General features: G+C 41.6%; 1 protein-coding gene across 6 annotated transcripts in view; it reads left to right on the top strand.

Annotated features, from left to right (window-relative positions):
* Positions 1–21485, top strand: part of NBEA (neurobeachin) — a 1788010-nt gene that overhangs the window by 472811 nt on the left and 1293714 nt on the right. For all 6 annotated transcript variants that reach the window (XM_085621699.1, XM_085621702.1, XM_085621701.1 and 3 more), the window contains exons 9-10: positions 16931–17128; positions 20928–21061. In XM_085621699.1, the coding sequence (XP_085477825.1) occupies positions 16931–17128; positions 20928–21061 (332 nt within the window). The remainder of the gene's footprint in view (positions 1–16930; positions 17129–20927; positions 21062–21485) is intronic.

A 21485-nucleotide genomic window follows, 5' to 3' on the forward strand; every position in this document is an offset into this window, starting at 1 on the left:
GAGGAACTAGGAATGCCTTTACCAGCCTGTAGGTGAAAAACATACTAAGCTGGACCCTCACCTATGTTTCACAAAAAAATAACGGTGGGTGCTGTGGGCATTCTGTGACACCAGGCTGTCAAATCCTTTTTATTGAGCCACATATAACACTTGGCGCAAAATTGAAAGGGAGAGAACAGGATGCCAAGACAATTATTGTGTATCCCCTGTCTTGCTGTTGAAGGACCCTGCTTTTGTCCTACCTGACATCTGTCTCTGGATTTATTGTGGGTACAGTGCCTCCATCAAACTGAATTTTAGTGTTCGATGTGAAAGGATCCTGGTGAATTTCCCTAGGACACACTCGCACATACCCCAACCCTCAGAGCCCAAGTTTAATGTGGCCAAACACTTTCACCATCTTGAAAATACCCTTGCGCATAGCATTGTGGGCCTGTTTGCAAAAGTAGGAAGTTCAGGGTCTGGTAACCTTTACTCCATTGGTCAGAGAGGAGCTAGGAGTGTCATAGTGTGTACCACACCCACAGGCTAGTGAACCCTACAAAGCTGGAATCTCACCCATTCTCCTTGGAACACTGCTGGATTTGTGAAAGGATACTAGGCGGACTGAACCTGCTGCACTTGGCATCTGTGACCTGTGAGAAGGACCTGAGAAAGTTGGAATCTCTTCCACCTAAAATTCAAGGATAGAATGACCTGCAAGGATCATAAGGCTGATCCTCTCGGTTGCTCCAGGAACATAAAGAAGCTTAAGGGGTCATTCCTGTGAAGAATCACAGCTGACCAGTGGCATCTGGACCTAGACTGGACTTTGCTGTTGAGTCTGACAACACAAGAGTCTTTGAGTGCTCCCCCTGAGGTCTTGAAGGCCTTCGAAACGTACTCTTGTGGTGATATAAACCCCCAAAATAGGGGATCGACCACAAAAAATATCGATCCAGCAGTTCCACAGCATTGGATTGAATTTCAGGTTTGTCCCACACCGAGAAGAGATGGGTCTTAAAAACGTTTTCGAATTTACGTATTTTCAGGCCATAGCGTGGCCAATCTACTTATTGCATGCGACCCACCCTCCTCCGCTGTCTGCCTCAGTCCCAGTCTTCCTGTACCATATTACCTATACCTTACTTATACCATTGTTTGACCACCCCACCTATGCACTAGTACATCTACCCCTATCTAAACTGTAGTAGTTTAATCTCTGCCCATACCCTAGTATCTTTACTCCAGGCTATATTATGGTACCTCCTCCTCACCTGTGCCTTATTTCATCTGCCCGCACAGACAATCTCTGCAATTCCAGAAACAGATAACTGTTCCCATTTCCTTTATTCCTGGGGTTTTTATCCTTTACACGTTTTCTTGGACGTTGTTTTTGCCCCTTATGTCAAAGGTTTTCCTCCGTTCCCTAAAATGGAATTTCACCAACGTAGAGCAGTCACGTTGGTGTTCTTCATTTTCTCCGCGATAAGGTATAGCCCACTCCATTGCTTTGTAGCATAACTGTCCCGCATCCCTATATAAATGCAGTCAGTCAGTCAGCCAGCATATGCAGAAGTGAACTGGCATTAGCATGTAACCTTGCCTTGCATGGCATTTTATGTGCCTTTGAATCACCAGTTTCCTCCTTAAACAGTCAAAAGATCGGACAGTTTTAAAGCTTGGTGGCTGACGAACACAACAGCTTGATGTAGGTGGTAATGCGTGTATCCCTTCACGCTTGGTCAGTTTCACAATGATAACATAAAATGCCATTGAAAGTCAAAAAGGCATTGCCTTGCAATATCGCATAGCGGAATACAACTATATTTTCTCTGTAGACCTAATTCTAAAAATATATATATTTTTTTCCATCTGACATTTACAATTCGAGTTGCACTTTCACTGTGTAAATAGTTTATTTCCACATGAGTGGTTTTCAAGAATGCTGCTGACTGCCAGTTTAATGAAGCGTTGGATACGCGCTTTTATCAACCTTTCCAACAGAGCCCAAAGCTATTGGTGAACGCCTCAGGAACTATGTACGTGTAATCTCTCATTTATTAATGTTGTCATTATGCGTGATGCATACTGTGGGTAGTATGCCAGTGGTAAATGTCACATTTGCATAACTTAAAAATAATAGAAAGCACTGGAATGGTGTTTCTAAAAAGTTATCTACTAGATAATTATTTAAATTTGCAGACAGTCCAAATAAAAAAATAAAAAGTTTCATTTATGCACCGTGATAAGTCACCATAGGCAAGAACGCAACGGCATGCGTCAGTGAGTAGGGTAGCAGACAAACTAGAAACAAATAGTTCAGTAATTTCTTTCTTCTCATATAGCAATGTAATCTGTAGGTCACAGGCTCGAAATCTGATGTAGTTGTCTCAACGTTTCATCCTTTATACGCAGGTAAGATGAGTATTTTAATGGGTAATATGTAGATATCAATGTATTCTAAATAGAGTTATTTGGGTAAAAGCAACATATACGTTATTGTAGTTTATGCAAAGTCTATTATGTGTTAATATTAGTATTATCATTGCACTCAATAGTATGGACAATACCAGCAACAATAATAATAAAAACAATGGCTGTAGTATGTTTCATATATGTATAGACTGCATCCAGAAAATCAGTCATGTTTTGCTTTCCTTGATATATATATATATATATATATATATATGTAGTACACAAAAGAAGGGACGGAGGAGGTTTAGAGACCAGCAGAGGCCGACTCCCCCCTATCACAACTAGAAAGCACAAGAAATGGCCCCTGGGTCTAGATATGTGAAAGAGACGAGTGCTGGAATGTCCCTTTCTTAGGACCTCCTAAGAAAGGGACATTCCATCACTCTTTCAGATATCTAGACCCATGGTTCATTTCTTGCTTTCCTTGATGGCATAGTTTCATATTAAAATTGTATTGTAGTTAAAAATCTTAACTACTTAAAAGATGTTCCTCATTTGCAAATAGCACCATTACATAAGTAGGTGCCAGATCGAAACCACTGTGGCACATAACCTGTCAAATGGAATTTTATCTATAACCTGTACTCAGTGATGGAATAGTTTTTTCACTACGTTTCTGGAACAACAAGACTTTTTTTCTAATTGTGGCGGCTGCATTTCTATAACGCTTGTGTGATAAAGGAGAAATCAGTGTATCTCCTTGTGCCTGACATTGTAAACATATGTAATGTAAATGTACAGCTATATTCTTTGCTTTTACAAGTTTAAATTCCCTTCCCCATACATCTTCAATCTTGTTTCAAGAAGATCCCATACACAATAAGAGGTCTATATGCATCAGGTCGCAAGCTCATGATGTAGTAAAACTTTTCTACATTGCTTCGTGGTGCTTGGTTGACATTATATCAAATACCTACTAACAGAAAGACAGGTATTTACGAGCTGTGTGAAGGAAAAAAATATGTCAACCTAATGCACAGTTCTACAAAAAAAAAACTCAGCATTTTAACAATTAACATACGCTGCTCTATGTCAGCACAATGACTACACGAGGGATAAGCAACACTGAATTCTTTTTGTTTTCACACAATAATGGTGTAAACCTATATTTGTGTGATTTGCATCTTTATTGCAATTCAGGCCTGTGGTGGTACCTATGTCTGTCGCCAGAAACGGCCGCAGGTAAGGTGGGGGGATTGCTGGCGATTCTGCATAACCACCCGTGACGGCCGTGGGGAATTTGCTGCCCTCAACACTCATGCCGCCTGGGGCAGTTCTGTCCCCCGTGCCTCCCTTGCTACGCCACTGACATTTAGAAGCTCTGCATTGTTGTGACCAACCATTTTTGAGAGCATGTCTAAGTTTTGAAAGGATTATTCATTAGAGGACACAAAAGTGTTGAGGCATTCCAGAAATGGGGATCACTCCAGAAAACTATGATGCGTTACTACCCCAAAATAGTAGACATGTTGAAATCGCAAGTTTATTATCATAGTGAAAATCTTCACCAATTCATTGCGACATCATTGGTGAAATCAATCCGTAATATTTTTTGGACATTACAGAAGAAGTAGCCTGTGGGTCATTTTAGCAGGTTCTCCGTCAGGGCCGGACTGGCCATAGCCGGCGCCGGGCGTTTCCCCGGTGGGCTGGAAGGGTGGGGGCCAGTTTTGGACCATGGGGGGCCAGTTTTGTTACAGGTGGCCGGTTTTGCAGCGGTGCTGCAATATCGGCTGCCTGTAACAAAAGCGATAGCGGGAGTGGTGCTTCTCACTTTAATTTTAATTAAGATTTTTTTATTTGTCATCAGAATATATGCAAAGGTGAAATCAAATGAAAAAATGGATTTGAAAATTACTCAAAAAAATGCAGTTTGAGAACTACTGTGATAAATATAGTGAGGCAATAACATTTTTTATCAAATGAGCACCTTGTGAGATATGTCTTTAAGGCCTTAGCCCAGAGTAAAACCACACCTAGTAAACTGCACAAACACCATAACACTTTGTGAGAAGCATCCATTATTTTCTGCTTGCGAGACTCCATGGTGAGGGTTAGAAACAATTTCAAGGTGGGAAACTGTGCCAATGCAAGGTGGGCGCTTATCAAATATATTAAAGAGGTACCTTCACTCCATTCTCTCCAAAGCATGAAGGTCATACAGTGAGACTGAACAGAGTTTTAGTGTTCGGCCGTGGTGGAAAGGTTTGGAGAAAAAAAGTCAAAGCGATGTGGTGGATGAAATGCTAGAAAAGGCTGTGTAAGTCACTTCCTTCCCTGATACGAGTTGGAGCTTTTAGGAAGGCTCCTGATGGGTCTTAAATAAATTAAAGGTTCTTGGGTGGTGCATTCTTACCAATAATAATGTTGAACTTCATTCATGTATTCAGCAATCATTGTTGTGAAGGCTTTGGCTCCCACTTGTGTGTAAAAAACTTTCATTCTGGTCGCCTTCTGACCAAACCCTGGCACAACACATAGCCGGTGTGAGAGGGTCTCCCATAATAGGCTACAGTGTTTGCATAATTTTTTTTTAAAAACTATTACAATTAACTTAGCTCAGTTGCACAAGGTTCAATCAATCAATCAGCATTTGTATAGCTCAGCGCTCTCACCCTTAGGGGGATGTGGGCGCTGCGGATGCGACGTCAGCATAAAGGTCAGAAACGACCAGAAAAAGGCAAAATAAAGGTCAGTGATGAGCAGAAAAAGGCAAAATACAGGTCAGACACTAGCACAAGAGTCAGAATTAAGGTGGGAAACTATCAGAAAGAGACAAAATACAGGCAGAACTAGCAGAAAAAGGCAAAATAGAGGGCAGTAGAGAGCAGAGAAGAGGCAGAAAAAGTAGCAGAAAATGGGCAGAGGAGGCACAAAACCGAAGGCAGCAGAGGGTAGTGGACTGTGGGCAAGCTGGACAGGAGGTCTGTCACAGGGGGTGCTGGTATGAAGACCTGTTAGAAACAAACTTTAAGATTGAAAACTAAATTGAAAGAAAGAAATGTATTTAGCTGTTAGTTAAAAATATATTTTTTTACACAGTCTTATTTGGTTAGTTAGTAGAGAACATCAAAAAGTGAAGGATGTGGAAAATAAGTGTTAATAATACATTATTTGTAACTGTTTTGTAAGTAAGTGCCTGATGCACTCTTCTGTAGACAAACCATGGGTGTGCAGTTACACTTCTACTGATTTCCAGATGTTAATGCAATGTGCAATGCAACCTATGTATTAACAGATCACATCACAAATTGTACATTTTCAGGGGTTGCAAATGGCCTGTCTAATGAATATTAATTAGGCAGATGCCAGTTTGCAACCCCACTGTGATTGGCTGTAAACGCAGGGACGCAGGCCTGCAAGGGACATCAGCAGATCTCTGACACTGCATCTCCATTCCCAAACTAGATTTTTAAAAAGCAGCCCGTGTGCTTCAAATAGACCAGTTTCCCTTTAAAAAACAAAAAAAAAAAAGTTTCACATTTCGAAATACATCATGGACAGCAGGTAGTGATCCTCCCCGCTGCTTGCTCCCCCAGGCCACAGTCAAAATCAGGGCTGGATTGGTCATAGGGTAGTTTTCATTTGGACCAGAATGGTGGGGGCTGGTTTTGGAGTGGTGGGTGCCATATTTTGGTTACTGGAGGCTGATTTTGCAGTAGTGCTGCAATATTGGCCCCCTGTAACAAAAGCCGCAGCAGTGTTTTCCGCCAGCACGCTCACCCCGCCTCCTGGCCGGTCAGACTTAATGCCAGGGCAGCTTTGCATTGTTACATCTAGAATACAAGGATCTTTTTCTGAGACATAAAATAAACAGCATGCCAGATTCTTTAGAAAGCGATTCTAGGTTGCCTCTGAATAACTAATTGTTTAAAGTGGCTGTGGACGTTCTTTACATTTTGCTTGATAGTGAGTTTGACTTGGAAACAGTCTGATATTCGTTCAGACACAGTAACGCTGGAAGCAGTAGTTAGCTTCTAGTCGTTTGATCTTTATTAAGGTACTTTCCAGCATTTACAGCTGTCTGCTTCATTTAGGTATCATTTAACCCCGGCTGATTTCCCTAGTGTGTATCAGGGAGACAGCTCTTCTGTGCCTGTCACTGTGCATCTTGAACTGCTTTATTTAAATGAACTCCACTTAGACACCAGGAAATATAAGTAATTTAGACGTTGTATTCTGTATAGGGAATGAGTTCAGCATTCTAATGGCTTGTATCATTAATCCACACTCACACACTGCACAGTTGCAAGATGATTCTGAAAAGCTTCGAACAAAGATGTGCTTCTGCTTCTGTTTCCAATATTGAAACTTGTGTTCTTTCAGTTTGTTTTGTATAGATATTCAAGGCTGACTTTAGTAATTAAATAATATATTGACCAGGTCTTTAAATGCATCTTCTCATTTATTGTTGTGATATTTATGTTTTGATTTGAGGATATTGAGCATGATGATTCACCTTTGGCAAGTGGTTTTGGAAGTTGTGGCGAGGGGCTTGGACGTGATAGGAGGGGTACTTTCTCAGTTGACCACTAAAGTGTGATCACCGTACTACTGTGCAACATGGCAGTGTGCATCATCACCTCGATGTCAACAAGAATTATTACTGTAGTACATTTATAGTGTGACAGGTTTTGTAAGGTATCACTCTAACGAGTTATGGGGAGAGAAATCAAAGTATTGACGTGAGCAACAACTGAGCTTCCACACTGCCTAAACTGAAGGACCTGTGGGTAAACCAGTTTTCCTTAAGGGTTTATTTATCTCTGTTCGATTTTGGTTTTTCAGCTGGTTCACCCCAGATCTTTTTGCTTTTTGGCCTCCTGTTTTTGATCCGGTTATTGTTGGTTTTAGGCACTTTACCACGGCTATTCAGTGCTAAAGTGCATATGCTCTCCATGTAAATTGTGTTTATGGATTGGTGTTTCAATGATTGGCATATTTGATTTATTGGTAAGTCCCTAGTAAAGTGCACTGAGTGTGACAAGGCCTGTAAATCAAATGCTACTAGTGGGCTTGCAGCACTGATTATACCACCCACATGTGTAGCCTGTAAAGGTATCTCAGACCTGCCGCTGCTGTGTCTGTGCGCGGTTTGAACTGCCATGTCGACTTGGCAAGTGCACCCACTTGCCAGGCCCTAACCTTCCCTTTTCTTACCTGTATGACACTCATCTGGGAGGCCCATGGGCAGGGTGCAGTTATGTGAAAGTTAGTACATGTACTGGTGTGTGTGGCATGTCCTGATAGTGAAATACTGCCAATTTTGGTTTTTCACTATTGAAAGGTTATCTGTCCCATAGGATAGCATGGGAGATACTTTGTAACATCTTACAAGTATAACTTCCCATTGGTACAAGATGGAGGAATAGAGTTTAGGCTCACTGAACTCAGAATTTAATAACACACCATTTAGTAAAGAAGTTTTTTTAATTGTGTGTTTGAAAATACACTTTTAGAAAGTAGGCATTTTCTTGTCTAACCATTCTGTGTGCCCCTGCCTGTTTGTGGATTGACTGTCTGGTTTTGGAGTGACAGGGGCCGGGGATGTACATTCAATATAAACAGCACTGGGGGGGTTAGGTGTGCCTGGCCCTTCCTGGATGACTTGGAGCTGAGCTGAATAGACCGTGGCTGCATTTAGGGTAGTGGGAGGAGTTTTCCTTGCACCTGAATAGGGCCTGTCTCCCTTGTACAATGCTGTCTCCACACCCTGCGGTCATACTGCCCCAATGAGGACAGGACTGGTTTGGACTGGGCTCAGAGACCCTTGCACAAAGAAGAACAAAGACAAAATGGTGTATAATTAGTAGACCTTAAACCCCAGAACGTTATATCACTTCTGGACTTAAGAGGAACCTTTGCCAAGGAGAAAACCTGGAGAGCTGTGAGGAGGAGTACTGCCCCTTTGCTGTGTGCTGTGTGTGGTTGGCCTGCAGTTGCTGCTTCTGCTAAGGAAAGGACAAAGACTGGAATTTGGCTGTGAACCTGCTTGAAGAAGAATCTCCAAGGGCCTTAGTGTGCTGGCCTCCTGTTCTGAGGTCTCAAGGACACAAAGACTTCACCCCCAGCTCCCCTGAATTCTATTGCTGAGAGTTCTGACCTGCCAGGAGGTGCCTATTCCAGTTTTGGGCTCCTAGAGGTTGTTCCTGCTGTTGGGAGCTGGAAGCAACTTGAAAGAAGCTAGAAAACCTGTCACCGACGCCGTCAGCGACGCCACAGTGATGCTGCGACCTGCACAGAGGCCAGGGACACTACTTATGAAGTGCACGACGCACCGCCCAGCATGGACCACAGCTCCGATGCCTGCAGTTATCAGCATTTGCTGACACTAGCACTTGCACCAACTCTGCCAGCGCCTGCATCCTGTTATCACAGTGCCGATAACCACAGAGGGTGACTCCACGAACTCGCCGACTTCACATCGCCTTACAGGAACCGAGGCCTCATTGCTGACTCAGCCGTCTTCCCCTGTCCCAGATTCGACACGTCACCTCATCGCGGATACGACACCTTGCCTCTCCCGTGGCAGCCAGGTAGCTGGCTTCGACCTCTGCACCACTGTGCATAGTCACATACGTCCTTATTCAAAGGTACTGTTTGTTCGGTGTTCTGTGTGACCCCGTGACCGATCCCGCGTGCCTCACGGTCGGTGCCGTACTTTGGTTTTATTGATGTCACGACATCATAATAGCCCCAGGTGGAGCTATTTGTTTTCTACCAGTTTTATTTTTACATAACTGTACTAAAGTCATCTAATTACCTGTATGTTGGACTTTTTGTCATTTTGGTCTTGTTGAGTTTAGATAAAGATACTTTATTTTTCTAAACTGGTGTAGTGTCCATTTTTGGTGTTATCACTGTATTACTGTGTGTTTTGAGTACAAATACTTTACACATTACCTTTGAGATAAGCCTGTCTGCTCGTGCCAAGCTGCCAAGGGGGTGAGCAGGGGTTATCTAAAGTGTCTATACCCCTTACCCTGACTAGAAGCAAGGGTCCCTATCTGGACAAAGGTACCTACTTCTGCCAACTAGAGACCCCCATTTCTAGCAATCTCACTGTATATAGTTTTGCCTGAGCAGAAAGGTAAGCTTCCAGAGAATGCACATAATAGGGTGTTTAACAAATCATGGATATAAAAAGACTACCGAAATAAAGAACCTAAAGATTCACATCAAGCAGATTGAAATGATTAAAATGTATTAAACAAAATTCCAAAAAAATGAAGAAACCCAAAAAGTATAGAAAAGTTGTCCTTGAAGGGCTGCACAAATATTTATGTGGTGATTCCAGATCTTAAGAAAAGTGGTCTTCATCCTCTGATCCCTCAGATCTCTGTTCTCATGCTAATGCTTGATTAAGGAAAATGCCAGAGTTTGCTTGCCTGGGTTTAGAAATGTGGTTGGATCACCTTATAAAATGGAATTACACATTCTGGTAACTCCAGTCTCTAGCTAGACCTCGAGTCTGTCATAAATCTCATGATGCTAAACAGTAGTTTAGCATTTTCTTCTCTACCCAACTTGTAACCCTTTTCTACAATTGCAGAAGGCGTTAGGTGGTGTTTTAATACTAACTTCAAAAGAGAATTGGAAGTGTGCCTCAATGGCGCAACAACTTCTGTGGGTTTTTCTTACGCAGTGAACAATAGGAATGACAGAAGAAAGGCTTTGAAATCGCAAAAGGGTACTGTGTTCAACTGCTGGGCTTTGAAGAGAGCCAATACCGTGCTCCACCATCTTTCTTTGCAGGGTGCATCTGATAATAAAACAACCCTCCCTACCCTATGGTCAATTATGCCAAAAGCTAGTGCTGTTAGGTCTATCATAACAAGCTATTCATAGTACTCCAAAGGTTATCATGTACATCGGCCAGAGCATATTCTGTTCCAGGAACGTTAGCCTTATGGCTCAGTGGTATAGTCAGAAACATGTGGCCTTTCTCATCATTCAGATAGGTCATTAGTTGCCTCAGCATTAACAGTAAATGTCCTCTGTATTTATCACATGCGGACTCTCCTAATTGCTCTGTGCCAATGAGCTGATCATTGGACAACAGAGAGTAGCAGCAACTACAAAATAATTTAGCCCCTTCATGTGTTTCAGCGATTTTGTGGACCCAAGCCACTTTGTGGACCTTGCAAATTTGCAGCCCCAATTTATAGCCTGACATATCAAAGAACCCTTTGTTATCTGGATATTATTGTCTCTCCAAACAAAACTGTTTATCTCTGTTCTATTTCACCCCACATCCCTTTGACCTTTGTAATTATTGCATTATTTGAACTAAGGATTGTTAGGTACAACCTAAGACTGTTATTTAATGTGTTAGAGTGCCACTAGAATTGCGTGCAGGCAGCATAGCTACTATGCATCTGGAAATTCACTCACATCAATGTTTAGAATATTTGGTAAATCTGTGTTTAGCTGTGCACTTTCAGGTGTCAAAGGATTTCTATCACCTGCAGAGTGCCCCAGGATTCCATACTGTCTCCTACCTTCTTCAACCTCTACATGGAGCCGCTTCGTGCTCCACAGACAGATAACAGCATAGAGATTCACTGATATGCTGATCGTACAGAAGCATATTTTGAAGCCTCCACTGCTTCCGACATCCAAAGCCTCAAATACTGCTTGCACATCATTCAGACCTGGATTTCAGCACCTCCTTGAAGCTCAATCCAACTAAGACCTATTTCTTGCTATTTGGTAAGAACAACAATCAAGAAACAGTACAAACCTGGCTCAATGATATAAACCTTGACATCTTTGAACCCCAACTTTCAACGAATGCTGAGTCACTTGGATTCACCCTGGACACCAGCCTCAACCTCAAGGAACATGCTGCCAAAAAAAACAAAGACTGCCTGGTACCAGCTCTCTCTTCTAAAGAAAGTGGAACCATTTCTTGCAGAAAGCATCTTCAGAACTTTAAAGCACTTGTACTCTCACATCTGAATGGTGGTAACTTGCTACTCCATTCACTGTCAGACCCCACACTGGCATCCCTAAAGGGAATCCTGTATTCTGTGGAATGCTTCACCCAGGGCTTTTATAAATTTGATCCTATTTTCTCATCCGGAAGCAATTTTATTTCCTCTCCTTGCTGGCCCCCTCCATCTTCACACCCGCTGTGCCATTTATAAAGCCATCACAACAAGCTCACCTGCTTATCTAGTAAACAAGCTCATTATCTATGCTGGTTCTTGGCACTCTGGCTGCAGTAACACCATCAGATTGCAGACTATGATGTGTATAGAAGAAAAAACAGGCAGTTGTACATTTCCACCTCTTCACTCAGGATCTGGAACATATCCCCATATCCATCTAGACCAGGGGTCTTCAAAGTGTGGGGCGCGACCCCCAGGGGGACCGTGAAGTGATGGAAAGGGGGTCGCGCATTCGCGGTCACACTTCTGCCCAGGCACAACAAGGGATTCAGCCCCCCTCCTCCCCCGTAGTGTGTCTCAGCTCGAGCTGCTGTGGGCTCCGCTGGGCTGTCTGCAGTCTTATCTCCTGAGTTTTTCACAGGTCATTAAGGACCATTTGCAGATTTACATACATTTTGTAAAGTGGTTACTGAGGCTTAGTTTTTTTTTCTAGTTCCAGTACCCCCTGGGCCCCAACTCTGCCTTTTCCTTACATTTGTATTTTACAGTTACTGCAGTAGTGTGAGAATGCATTTCATGAAAATAAATATAAAGTAGGGTTGCAAGAAGGAAAATACCAGCCATTTGATGTTTAAAGAGCCTGCAAAGGCCTCCTCTTGACACTAAATGGGATTGTAAATAAAATCATATGCATTCATTCGTAATGTGACTTTTCTGTCTTTGTTCCCTTTAATTATCAGTCATGGATCATTGAGGCAGCCCTAGAACACAATTAAAAGTGCTTTCTATTTATATTTGCTGTTCCAAATACCACAGATGAGTGCTGAAATATACCGCTTTAGGTGACTGCTTATTTTTGTAACGTCTGGGACATCAAAATAATGAGCAGGCAAACCTAACCATAGGACTGGAAGTGTGTTGCAGGATCAGCATATTATTTATTTCATCCACCCTCGATCCCTGATTAATGTCATAAGAGCAATAGTTTAACTTATATCTTAAACCCTACGCTGCCGTCAATAATATACTGAGTTACTTCAAGTGTCTGGGAATGCACCCTGCATTCAGAGAACTCACTTCTCATTCTCGCACTTCACTTTCACGCTCAACCTGCACTCACAGCGATCACAATGCACTCACACTGATCACCATGCACTCACAGTGATCACTCTGCAATCGCAATGCACTTGCGTTGTTCACCTTGTACCTCAGCCTGCAGTCACACCACTCATCTGCACTCATGTGACACCTCATTCACCTGTCCCCTCACTGCTCAATTTGCAACTCACTCAAACAAACCCATCATTAACCATGCATTCATTCATCCCACTCTGCACTTACATCCGCACCCAAATTCATGGTCACCTCACTCACCCTGCAGTCACTCCTCTTTCCCTACTCTCACACTGTTGCATCACTCACCGTGCACTCACATGGGCACACTTCTCATCCACAGAGTGCAGAGGGTTAATGTGCCTGCTACAAAGAACATGTACTATGCAGATCACAGAACTGTGAGTAAACTGAGTAGCACTATAAAAAAAAAATGTTTGTCAGAAAGGTGCTACAGAGAGATGAGGTGCTTTGTTGGTGAGTGGTAGTGAGGGAATTTATGGAGAAGGAGGAAACGGGGATGGGGCACCAAAAAAGACTGTTGCGCCATGCGTGGCCAGTGCTATGGCCAGCCCTGCCTGGGAGTGTAGGCCCCCTCGCAAAGTTTGGGTCTAGTCGCTCCCATGCTTCTGCCTACTACTATTATTATTTACATTTGTAGTGTGCTGCTATTATCAAAAGGTGTCCTGGGGCTAATAGCCATCTGCTGACTGAAGGCAAATGAGAAACATACAGAAGGGGAAGGAGAACCAGCCAAATGGGTGACTTACAGAGCATAGAGCCAGGTTTTTATATCCTCCTAAAGGATAATAGATTCTTGGTGGAGTGAAGCAAAGGAGGGTGGACGTTCCATAACTGTGTGGCCTGCACCAAAACAGCAAGACAGACAATTCGTACCTTCCTGAATTAGGGAACAATAAGCAGAGTGGCACAGGCCAAGAGGAGCATACGGGTCCAACCCGTGTGCTCGGTGAGGAGAGATGAGAGGATGAGAAAGGACAGCAAGGGAGTGAGGGAATTTGATTGAAGAGGTCAGGGATGAGGAGAAATGTGAAGTGCCGAAGGGAAGTGTGGACACGCAAGAAGTGAGTGTGAGGGAAAGTTGAGGGCACAGAGGAGGGCTGCTGTCAAACTGTGAGAGAAGATAGCTGAGAGATGATCTGTGACCTAAAAAGTAATTAGATGCGACATTGGTGAGGGACAGCAGCGATAGGGGAAGAGAGGGAGTACTGGGGTGGGTGCTGAGCAGTGATTAATTTGTAATTAAACATGTGCCAGGGACCTCACCAGTAGGCCACTGCAACTTTAACCACCCACCCATTGCCTTGCATGTGCGGCCAATGACAATACCTATGCAACTACCAACCATAACACTGTACAAGTGTGACTATTTCAAGCCCCCAAAGCTATAAGAATGGCATGAATGTCAGGAGTTTATCGTTTTTAATGTTTATTGAATTAATAAACAGCTGTTCTGCTCATCTCTAAATTACACAGACAGAGCCATCAAGTGGCATGTGGCAGACGGTCATATTGCCAGTGTGCACAATTAGGTGCCAGTGCGGAGCAACGGAAACCACCTGCTCAAATTAAGCACTGGTGCTGAGGTAACAGGGGAGAGGGACATTGGTTCAAGAAGGTGTGAAAAAACAAAGGATAGATGTGAAAGATGAATGGGGGACTGGAGAGGTGTAAGATACAAATAGACAACAATTTGAACGGAGAGACTTGAGATGAATGCGAAGTGCAGATGGGCACGGGAGGTGACAGGGCCAGAGAGGCCATGAGATAAATGCGAGAAACTGTTAGAGATGAGGGCAGTGAAAAGGCAGAATGGCAAGAGGTAATTAAGGGTGAAGTGAGAAGTTGAATGGGGAGAGTTTAGAAGTTGTAAGAAGGGGTGAAAGAAAATTGCCTGCAAAGTGAGAGAGGGATCCAGGATTGGGAGAGGAGAGGAGAGAGGGATGGAAGGGAGGGGTGAGAGGAAAGTGGCATGGGTAAATTGCTCAACTCTGCACAAGACCGCCAGGCTTTTAAGGGACCCCTGCTGCTCCCGGCCAGGGCCAGGTGAGCTTCTAATGTGGCAGTACGTATTCCTGCGGAGTGGAAGGCCCATCACAAAGGTTGACTAGACATCTTTCTGATGTTAATTGCTGTATTTTGGTTATAAACTGGTACTGATGGGGTGAAATCTTTCCTCAGTGTTACTGTGTGCACAAAAATTCAAAATAATGAAGCAATTCTATCCCAAAATAACGCTGCATCACATAACATTATTTAAATTTTCTTCCCACACAATTTAGTCAAGCCTGTCGTGTAATTTGGTCCTCACCTGCCTCGTAATTCCAGAAGCCCTGCCTACAGGTTTAGAAATGTTTATCAGGAGGGAGTCCTTACGACTGAAAATGTTGACATGGGGGTCTCGGCACCCAAAAGTTTGAAGACCTCTGATCTAGACTGCCTCTACACTGCTCCAGTTTTGGAAAGTGTTGAAGATGCACACCTTTAAAATGCATTACATCACCATGCATTATTGCTCCATAAACCAGCTACATCTCCTTTTATTAGTTTACGACATGCTTCTCTTTGACCCTACACAGCATTTGGCTGCCTTTTGGATTCGTGCATTAGAAATACCATATACATACATACAAATAGGTGTATAATTTCTTTCAAATGTACAAGCCTACTTGAAGATTACTTGCGTTCTTACACACATGTTATTTCTGTTTTGCTACATATTCAGATACAACAGGGCTAACTGGGGTTTTTGTTTGCTTATGAGGTTTAAAGTGATAAGTTCTTACCTGCTGCCCGAATGCTATCTTTCCTCTATGTAGCACTGATTGCAAGAACATCTCAAGCAACTTAGTATAATGAAACAAACGTATCTGAAAGTTTTTCTCAGAAGTTGAAATTTGAGATAATGCCACATGACATAAGATATGTTGTTTTTTCCCCAGCTATTTCTGTTTTTAAGTATCGATCCATGTATGTGTAGATGCTTCCTCCTAAGGCAGGCCTCACTAAGCAAGGCATTTACTTATATATATCTATTCTACTTCTCACGCTTGCAGGACGTGTATGGACTGTTAGGTTGATCAGATTGTGAAAACACAAGAGAGAGCCTCCTCTACATGTAGTGCAGTGTTTTGCTTGCATGTTTTGAAGTCCATGAGTTACCAAAGCTTGCACTACACAGTGCTTTTCTTGCTTCTTTCTCTACCTAGGGACCATGTAACCTATTCTCAAGAGGGCCCTGGGTATGCTAGATTCTTAGACATATCACTGGCTTTGTAAGCGTTTTCCATTTAGACTTGTTTGTGAATGTCTTATGTGAATGCACTGAAACTCTGGCTTGGATCAGGACCACCTGAGTCAGGTAGCCTCTTTGGCCTTTCCTCCAACAGCATGAAGAACTACTGTGCCTGCGTATGTAAACTGATGGATGAATGGATAATCTAAGTGCTAAAGCAGGTAGATGTCAACATGTAAACTTTCACACTCATAAACAATTTGCATTCAACATAACTAGTCTGGCAGGGGTATATGTTTATAATAGAACAAAGCAGGGAAGGTGTCTAGGAACGTACAGCATATCCACATTACCAAGATACTTCTAAATATCTGTAAAACTCATTAATGGACATTTATGCATTCATTTTATTAGTTCATTTTAGATTTTTACAGTTGTTTCAGAGGATATATTGTTAAAATATAACAACTAAAGAAACAAGGTTGAGAGAAAGGAGGGATAGAAGTAGTTGATGTGAGTGTGTTAGTTGGGTGACTCGTGGGAGTGGGAAAATGGCAAGTCATGCTTGTCCTCTGTCAATTACTAGTTGTTTTTTAATTTTGTTTTTATAGAAGTTCAAGTGTTTCGTGAAAAATAAACTTTTCAGGGGCTTTCTGAAGCAGATCAGGTCTGACTGTAGTCTTAGTTGAGTTGGGAGAAAGTTCAAAAAGCTATTTGCTGCTCCAAGTTCTTTTTTTAATGCTGGTCTGGATTGGATTTTGGAGATTCTAGTACCTGGTGTGCCTTCTTCTGGAAATTGCGTACCCTTCAGGATGTTTGGTCGCTTTTGATGTATTGCTTTGTGTGTTATGCATCCTATTTTGAACTGTATTCCGGCCTTCTTCGAATCAAACATCTTTTAGGAAGAGTAAATAAATGATTGATATGCATGGTTTAATGGTACTAAATTCTTTTCAGACTGCTAAACTAACCAGTGGAATTTATTTTTCAGAGCACGTTCAAATTTAAGTCTGAAAGTGATATTCATTTGGCAGAACACCACAAACAAGTCCTCTACGATGGAAAACTTGCTAGCAGCATCGCTTTCACGTACAATGCAAAGGCCACTGATGCTCAACTATGCCTTGAATCCTCACCAAAGGAAAATCCTTCCATTTTTGTACATTCCCCGCATGCACTTATGCTTCAGGTATGTATAATAATTGCTTTTTGTCATCCATACTCTGTTCCAGTGTTTTCAGTTATATGTACCCAGTCAAATGGCTATATATAATATCCCTTCTAATGTGATAGATTGCTTATGAAACAACTAGAAACATAATAGATTACTCAGTCGAAATTGAGTTGTGAAAATTTCACTGCAATTTAATGTTTTACTGTATGGGGTTTTCACCATATCATACAAAATATTCAAGTCACTCTTCGCTGACATCACTTCAGCCTTCCTTCCCGCACCTACATTCACACAAACATAGAAGACCGTTTGGCTTTGCTGGTGCATCCTAATTAAGCCGGCATGCTCATCAATGGCACTGTATAATTATAATATGCTGAATATATTATGTTAATAATGTTGTAATTAACATAAAAGTTACATTTTATATTTAGATAATGTTAATTGCATATTCCATACATTAAGTAGCCCCAACAACCTGCAGGTCTCGGTGTATACTTGTCAATTGATGCAACAAATGGAAGCACATCGTACTCCCAAAGTTTGTGCTTATTTATTTGGAAATATCCTAAAATTATCTTTTGAGTTATTATATAGCTTTCTCATTACTATGATTTTCATTCTTGAATATACATATCTGCAACATGTTTATTCTTTAATAATCTTAGATTCGCTTGACTGCTTTGAAAATATCCAGCAAAGAAGTGAAATGTTTTTCTGCATTGAGTGATATGTGATTTAGCATTTCATTTTTCTCCATTCAATCCTATTGAAAAAATAATTCAACTAAAACCTTCAAAGTGCTTCATCTTGTCTATGAAAGGTTGTTCCTGATTTACTCCAGGATCTACTTTGAGGTACAGGAGGCTTTTCAGTTAGTCTTTTTGCCATGTTCTAACCTCCAGCATTTTCTTGCTCTCGACATCCTGTGTTTTGACCTCTGCAGTGCCTACAGCTGTCTGAGGAGGGTCAGTCACATGTGCTTGTTTTAAAATAATATGTTCTACCATAAAGTTGGTATACCAGACGATGACAAATCCGTTCCACATGTGTGCACAGGACTTGCAAAGTGGTAGTTACAGGTTGAGTTTTGAAAGAAAGCTATTTCCACTTGGACTTACATATAAAACGTGCTATCAAAATCATCTTTGTAACGTCTAACTCAACGTGAATGAAAAGATGGATCAAATTATCAGAATTGTACCCATGTAGTGGTAGATCCTTAGGGCAAACCTAGCTTGAAAGAAACTGAGAGCTGACTGAAGGGAGGGAGAGAGCCCAGGGATGTAGTTTAATATCATTTATAAAAGGCAGATACATGAAGTGCCTAATGTGTTGGATGTTTAGCTACAGTTCTTCATCTATGTTGAATTATTTAATATAGCCTCCATCAAACTCAGCTGCAGTATTTTACAAGGCACTGCCCAGTTTTCTGGCTGGCCTCTGCTTGTTCAAATCTATTCGTACCGTGGCTGGGAGATAGAGTAACTACATTTCAAGGAGAAGCCTACTCACTGGGTCCAGGAAAGGACATCAGATGAGCCCCACAGATACAGGGCCACACTTGAAATACCTTCTAATATTCAATACTTTTTGAGCTGGACAATTATCCCCAGACTTTCAGAGCCAAATGCCTGATGGGGCCTAGTGCAGATTGTGTTGCTTGGGCTGGAGATTTTCTTTGAACCTTGTTAGAAGTAACATGGATGGCACAGGGTGGAGGTTGTGATGGGGACAGCAGGGCACTGGGAAATAGGCCATCATCCATGAAACTTTCTGTGGTGATTAAGACTATTGGATAGAATTGACCTGAAAGCTTATTCCTACAGCATGCACTTTGTAATGCTGCTCCAGAAAAGTGGAGTGGAAAACCTTGAAACTTTAGTGTGAGTCACTCAAAGGTCTTCACCGATTGCTGATTTTGCTTGCCCTTTGAATTGTGCTGCTTGACCTATTCATTAGACCTATGGACTAGAACAGAAGAAGGATAAGAAAGACTTCACTGCTGATCCTCTGAAGCTTTCCTGAGAGAGGCTTGTTTGCTGCCAGCTTTGTCTTGAATCTCTGGGACTGGGAAGCTTCTCGAGGGTTAGTGGCACTATCAAAGTCAAAGTCAAAAAGATACTTTATTCGGTTCGTTTACAAAAACCATAAAAGTGTACACACATCAAGAATGGTCCCCTAAAAATACATTCTTTGCTTTAAAAGAGAATATAAATACAAACATTCTAAAAAAGCATTCTAAAATGTATCTGACTGCTCTCTTCCAATTTATTCTTTTACTCAGTCTCATGACTATGGTCAGAAAATTTGCAATATTGAAAATTTCACAGTGGCACTATCCTCTTACTAGCCCCATTGGAATATAGGGGTCAGGTTGCGCCAGTAAAGCCTGCATGGCTCTGTAAAACTTCCTTCCTGTAGCTGGAGAGTGAAGAAGGTCCTGGAAAGTTCTGTCTAGATTAAAAAAAGAAACAAAAAAAACGAATGGCAATTGGACTCTTCTCTAGCCTGCTTAGTACTTTCATAGATGGCTACAGTGGAACTGGATCTGTACCGTTGCTGCTCATGCTGCGTGAAGTACATTCACTGTAAAACCTTCAAAACTGTATGCAAAATACATTGCGGTACGACGAGTGAACTAGTATGCAAGGGTATATTTTGCATACAGTTTGCAGCAGACAAGAGTTGAAGCATACTTCAAGAAATAACCATAATTTCCTTCAAAATTACAGATATCACATCAGGAAAAAGGAGTCCAAATGTAGCCCACACCTACTTCACAGTTACTTGTTCTTTACTCTGTGGCATACAAGGTAGACTGCGGTTCCCTGGTTGAAGATCTTGCGGCAAGCCTCATAGGCATTGGCAGTTCGTCATTAACATGATTGTATGCTTCATAGCCTAAAGCGCATTGTATGGGGGTGTTAACCCCATAATGATATGCAGATTGTGGGATAAACTAAACATCCATGAGTATTTCATTGCTGACCTCTACTCTAAAGAGGTTGGGTAATTCTTCTCGGCGCATAACAGAAAATCCTCTTTTCTTTATTTAACTTGCCTATGTTAGCATTAGATACAGTCTGGCATGGATGGATGCCTCCTGTTGCATTTACTCAGAGGTGCAATATATTTTTTTTAAACCAGATGTCCATTGGTCCTAATTGTGGTGCTCCTTTTCTTTTCAGCACAAACATATGTTCTAATTAAGGGTGGTGCCTGTCATTTGTGCCAGTGGTAAATAAAAAAAAAATTGTGTTTATGGTGCACTTTACAATATGAATCAAATTTTGCACTTGTATACTAGCAGTTAATTTGTATTTTGTGTCCTTTTTCAGTACCGTGCAGCACTATTTTTCCCACTAAAGGCCGTGCATAGGGCATCAGCAGAGGGTTATATATACATTTCATTTCAGCGGAATATATCTCGGAAAAAACTCAAACCATGCATGGTAACTGAATTAAACAAATAAAATGATTTATTTGGAACTGCCTAGACTATAGCCTGCGTGCAGGAATATTCGAAATACCCGTGCTAGTTTGTACCACTCTGCTGTGTCAAACCCTTGGAATGTTTGCTCTGTATCAAGATAAAAATATGTTTCTGTTATTATGGTACATCTGCGTTTAGGGGGAGGTAAAATACACCGGAGCAGTTTATCTTACCTGCAGCTAGCCTCCTATTCCTTTCTTTATCTTCTAACCTCACGAGAGCCACAGCTATTATTTTGTTGTTGTTCTTGCTTGTCTCAATGGCAAATGGAAGTTAAGGTTGCATGACCGCATGGTGTCTTTTGTTTATGTGCACTAGGACGTGAAGGCAATAGTCACTCACTCAATACACAGCGCGATTCACTCGATTGGAGGGATCCAAGTTCTCTTTCCTTTGTTTGCCCAACTGGACAATCGACAGCTGAACGACAGCCAAGTGGAAACCACCGTTTGGTAAGACCTCTAAATCATTTCTCTCTACCTCGCAGGTTGTTTTTGTCAATGTTGTCTTACTTTTTTTGTTATTTTAAATGTTTTGTTATAATGTGTTCCATTCCTTGCTTTATTAACAAAAGATTGACTAGCAACTGATGGCAAAATGAGGATCAGCAGTGACCTATATTACATTAAGTTAGATTGTAAATTAAGTGCAAACTTGTAAAGTTTGTAAGTGAACTAAACTCATAATACTGTAAACATCTAAAGAGTTCTCACTGTGTTTTTCTCTATATGTATGTGTGTATATTCTCCTGTTTCAGTCTTGAGTGAAAGCATATTTGTCTGTCATGAAAAGGTTGAATACGATATTAGATTTTGGTTACATCAGTTACATTTGTAATATTTAAAAAAAGTTGGTGGCTGATATTCCTTTGCAGAC

The sequence above is a fragment of the Triturus cristatus genome, chromosome 8 (assembly GCF_964204655.1).
Source record: "Triturus cristatus chromosome 8, aTriCri1.1, whole genome shotgun sequence".
NCBI lineage: Eukaryota > Metazoa > Chordata > Amphibia > Caudata > Salamandridae > Triturus > Triturus cristatus.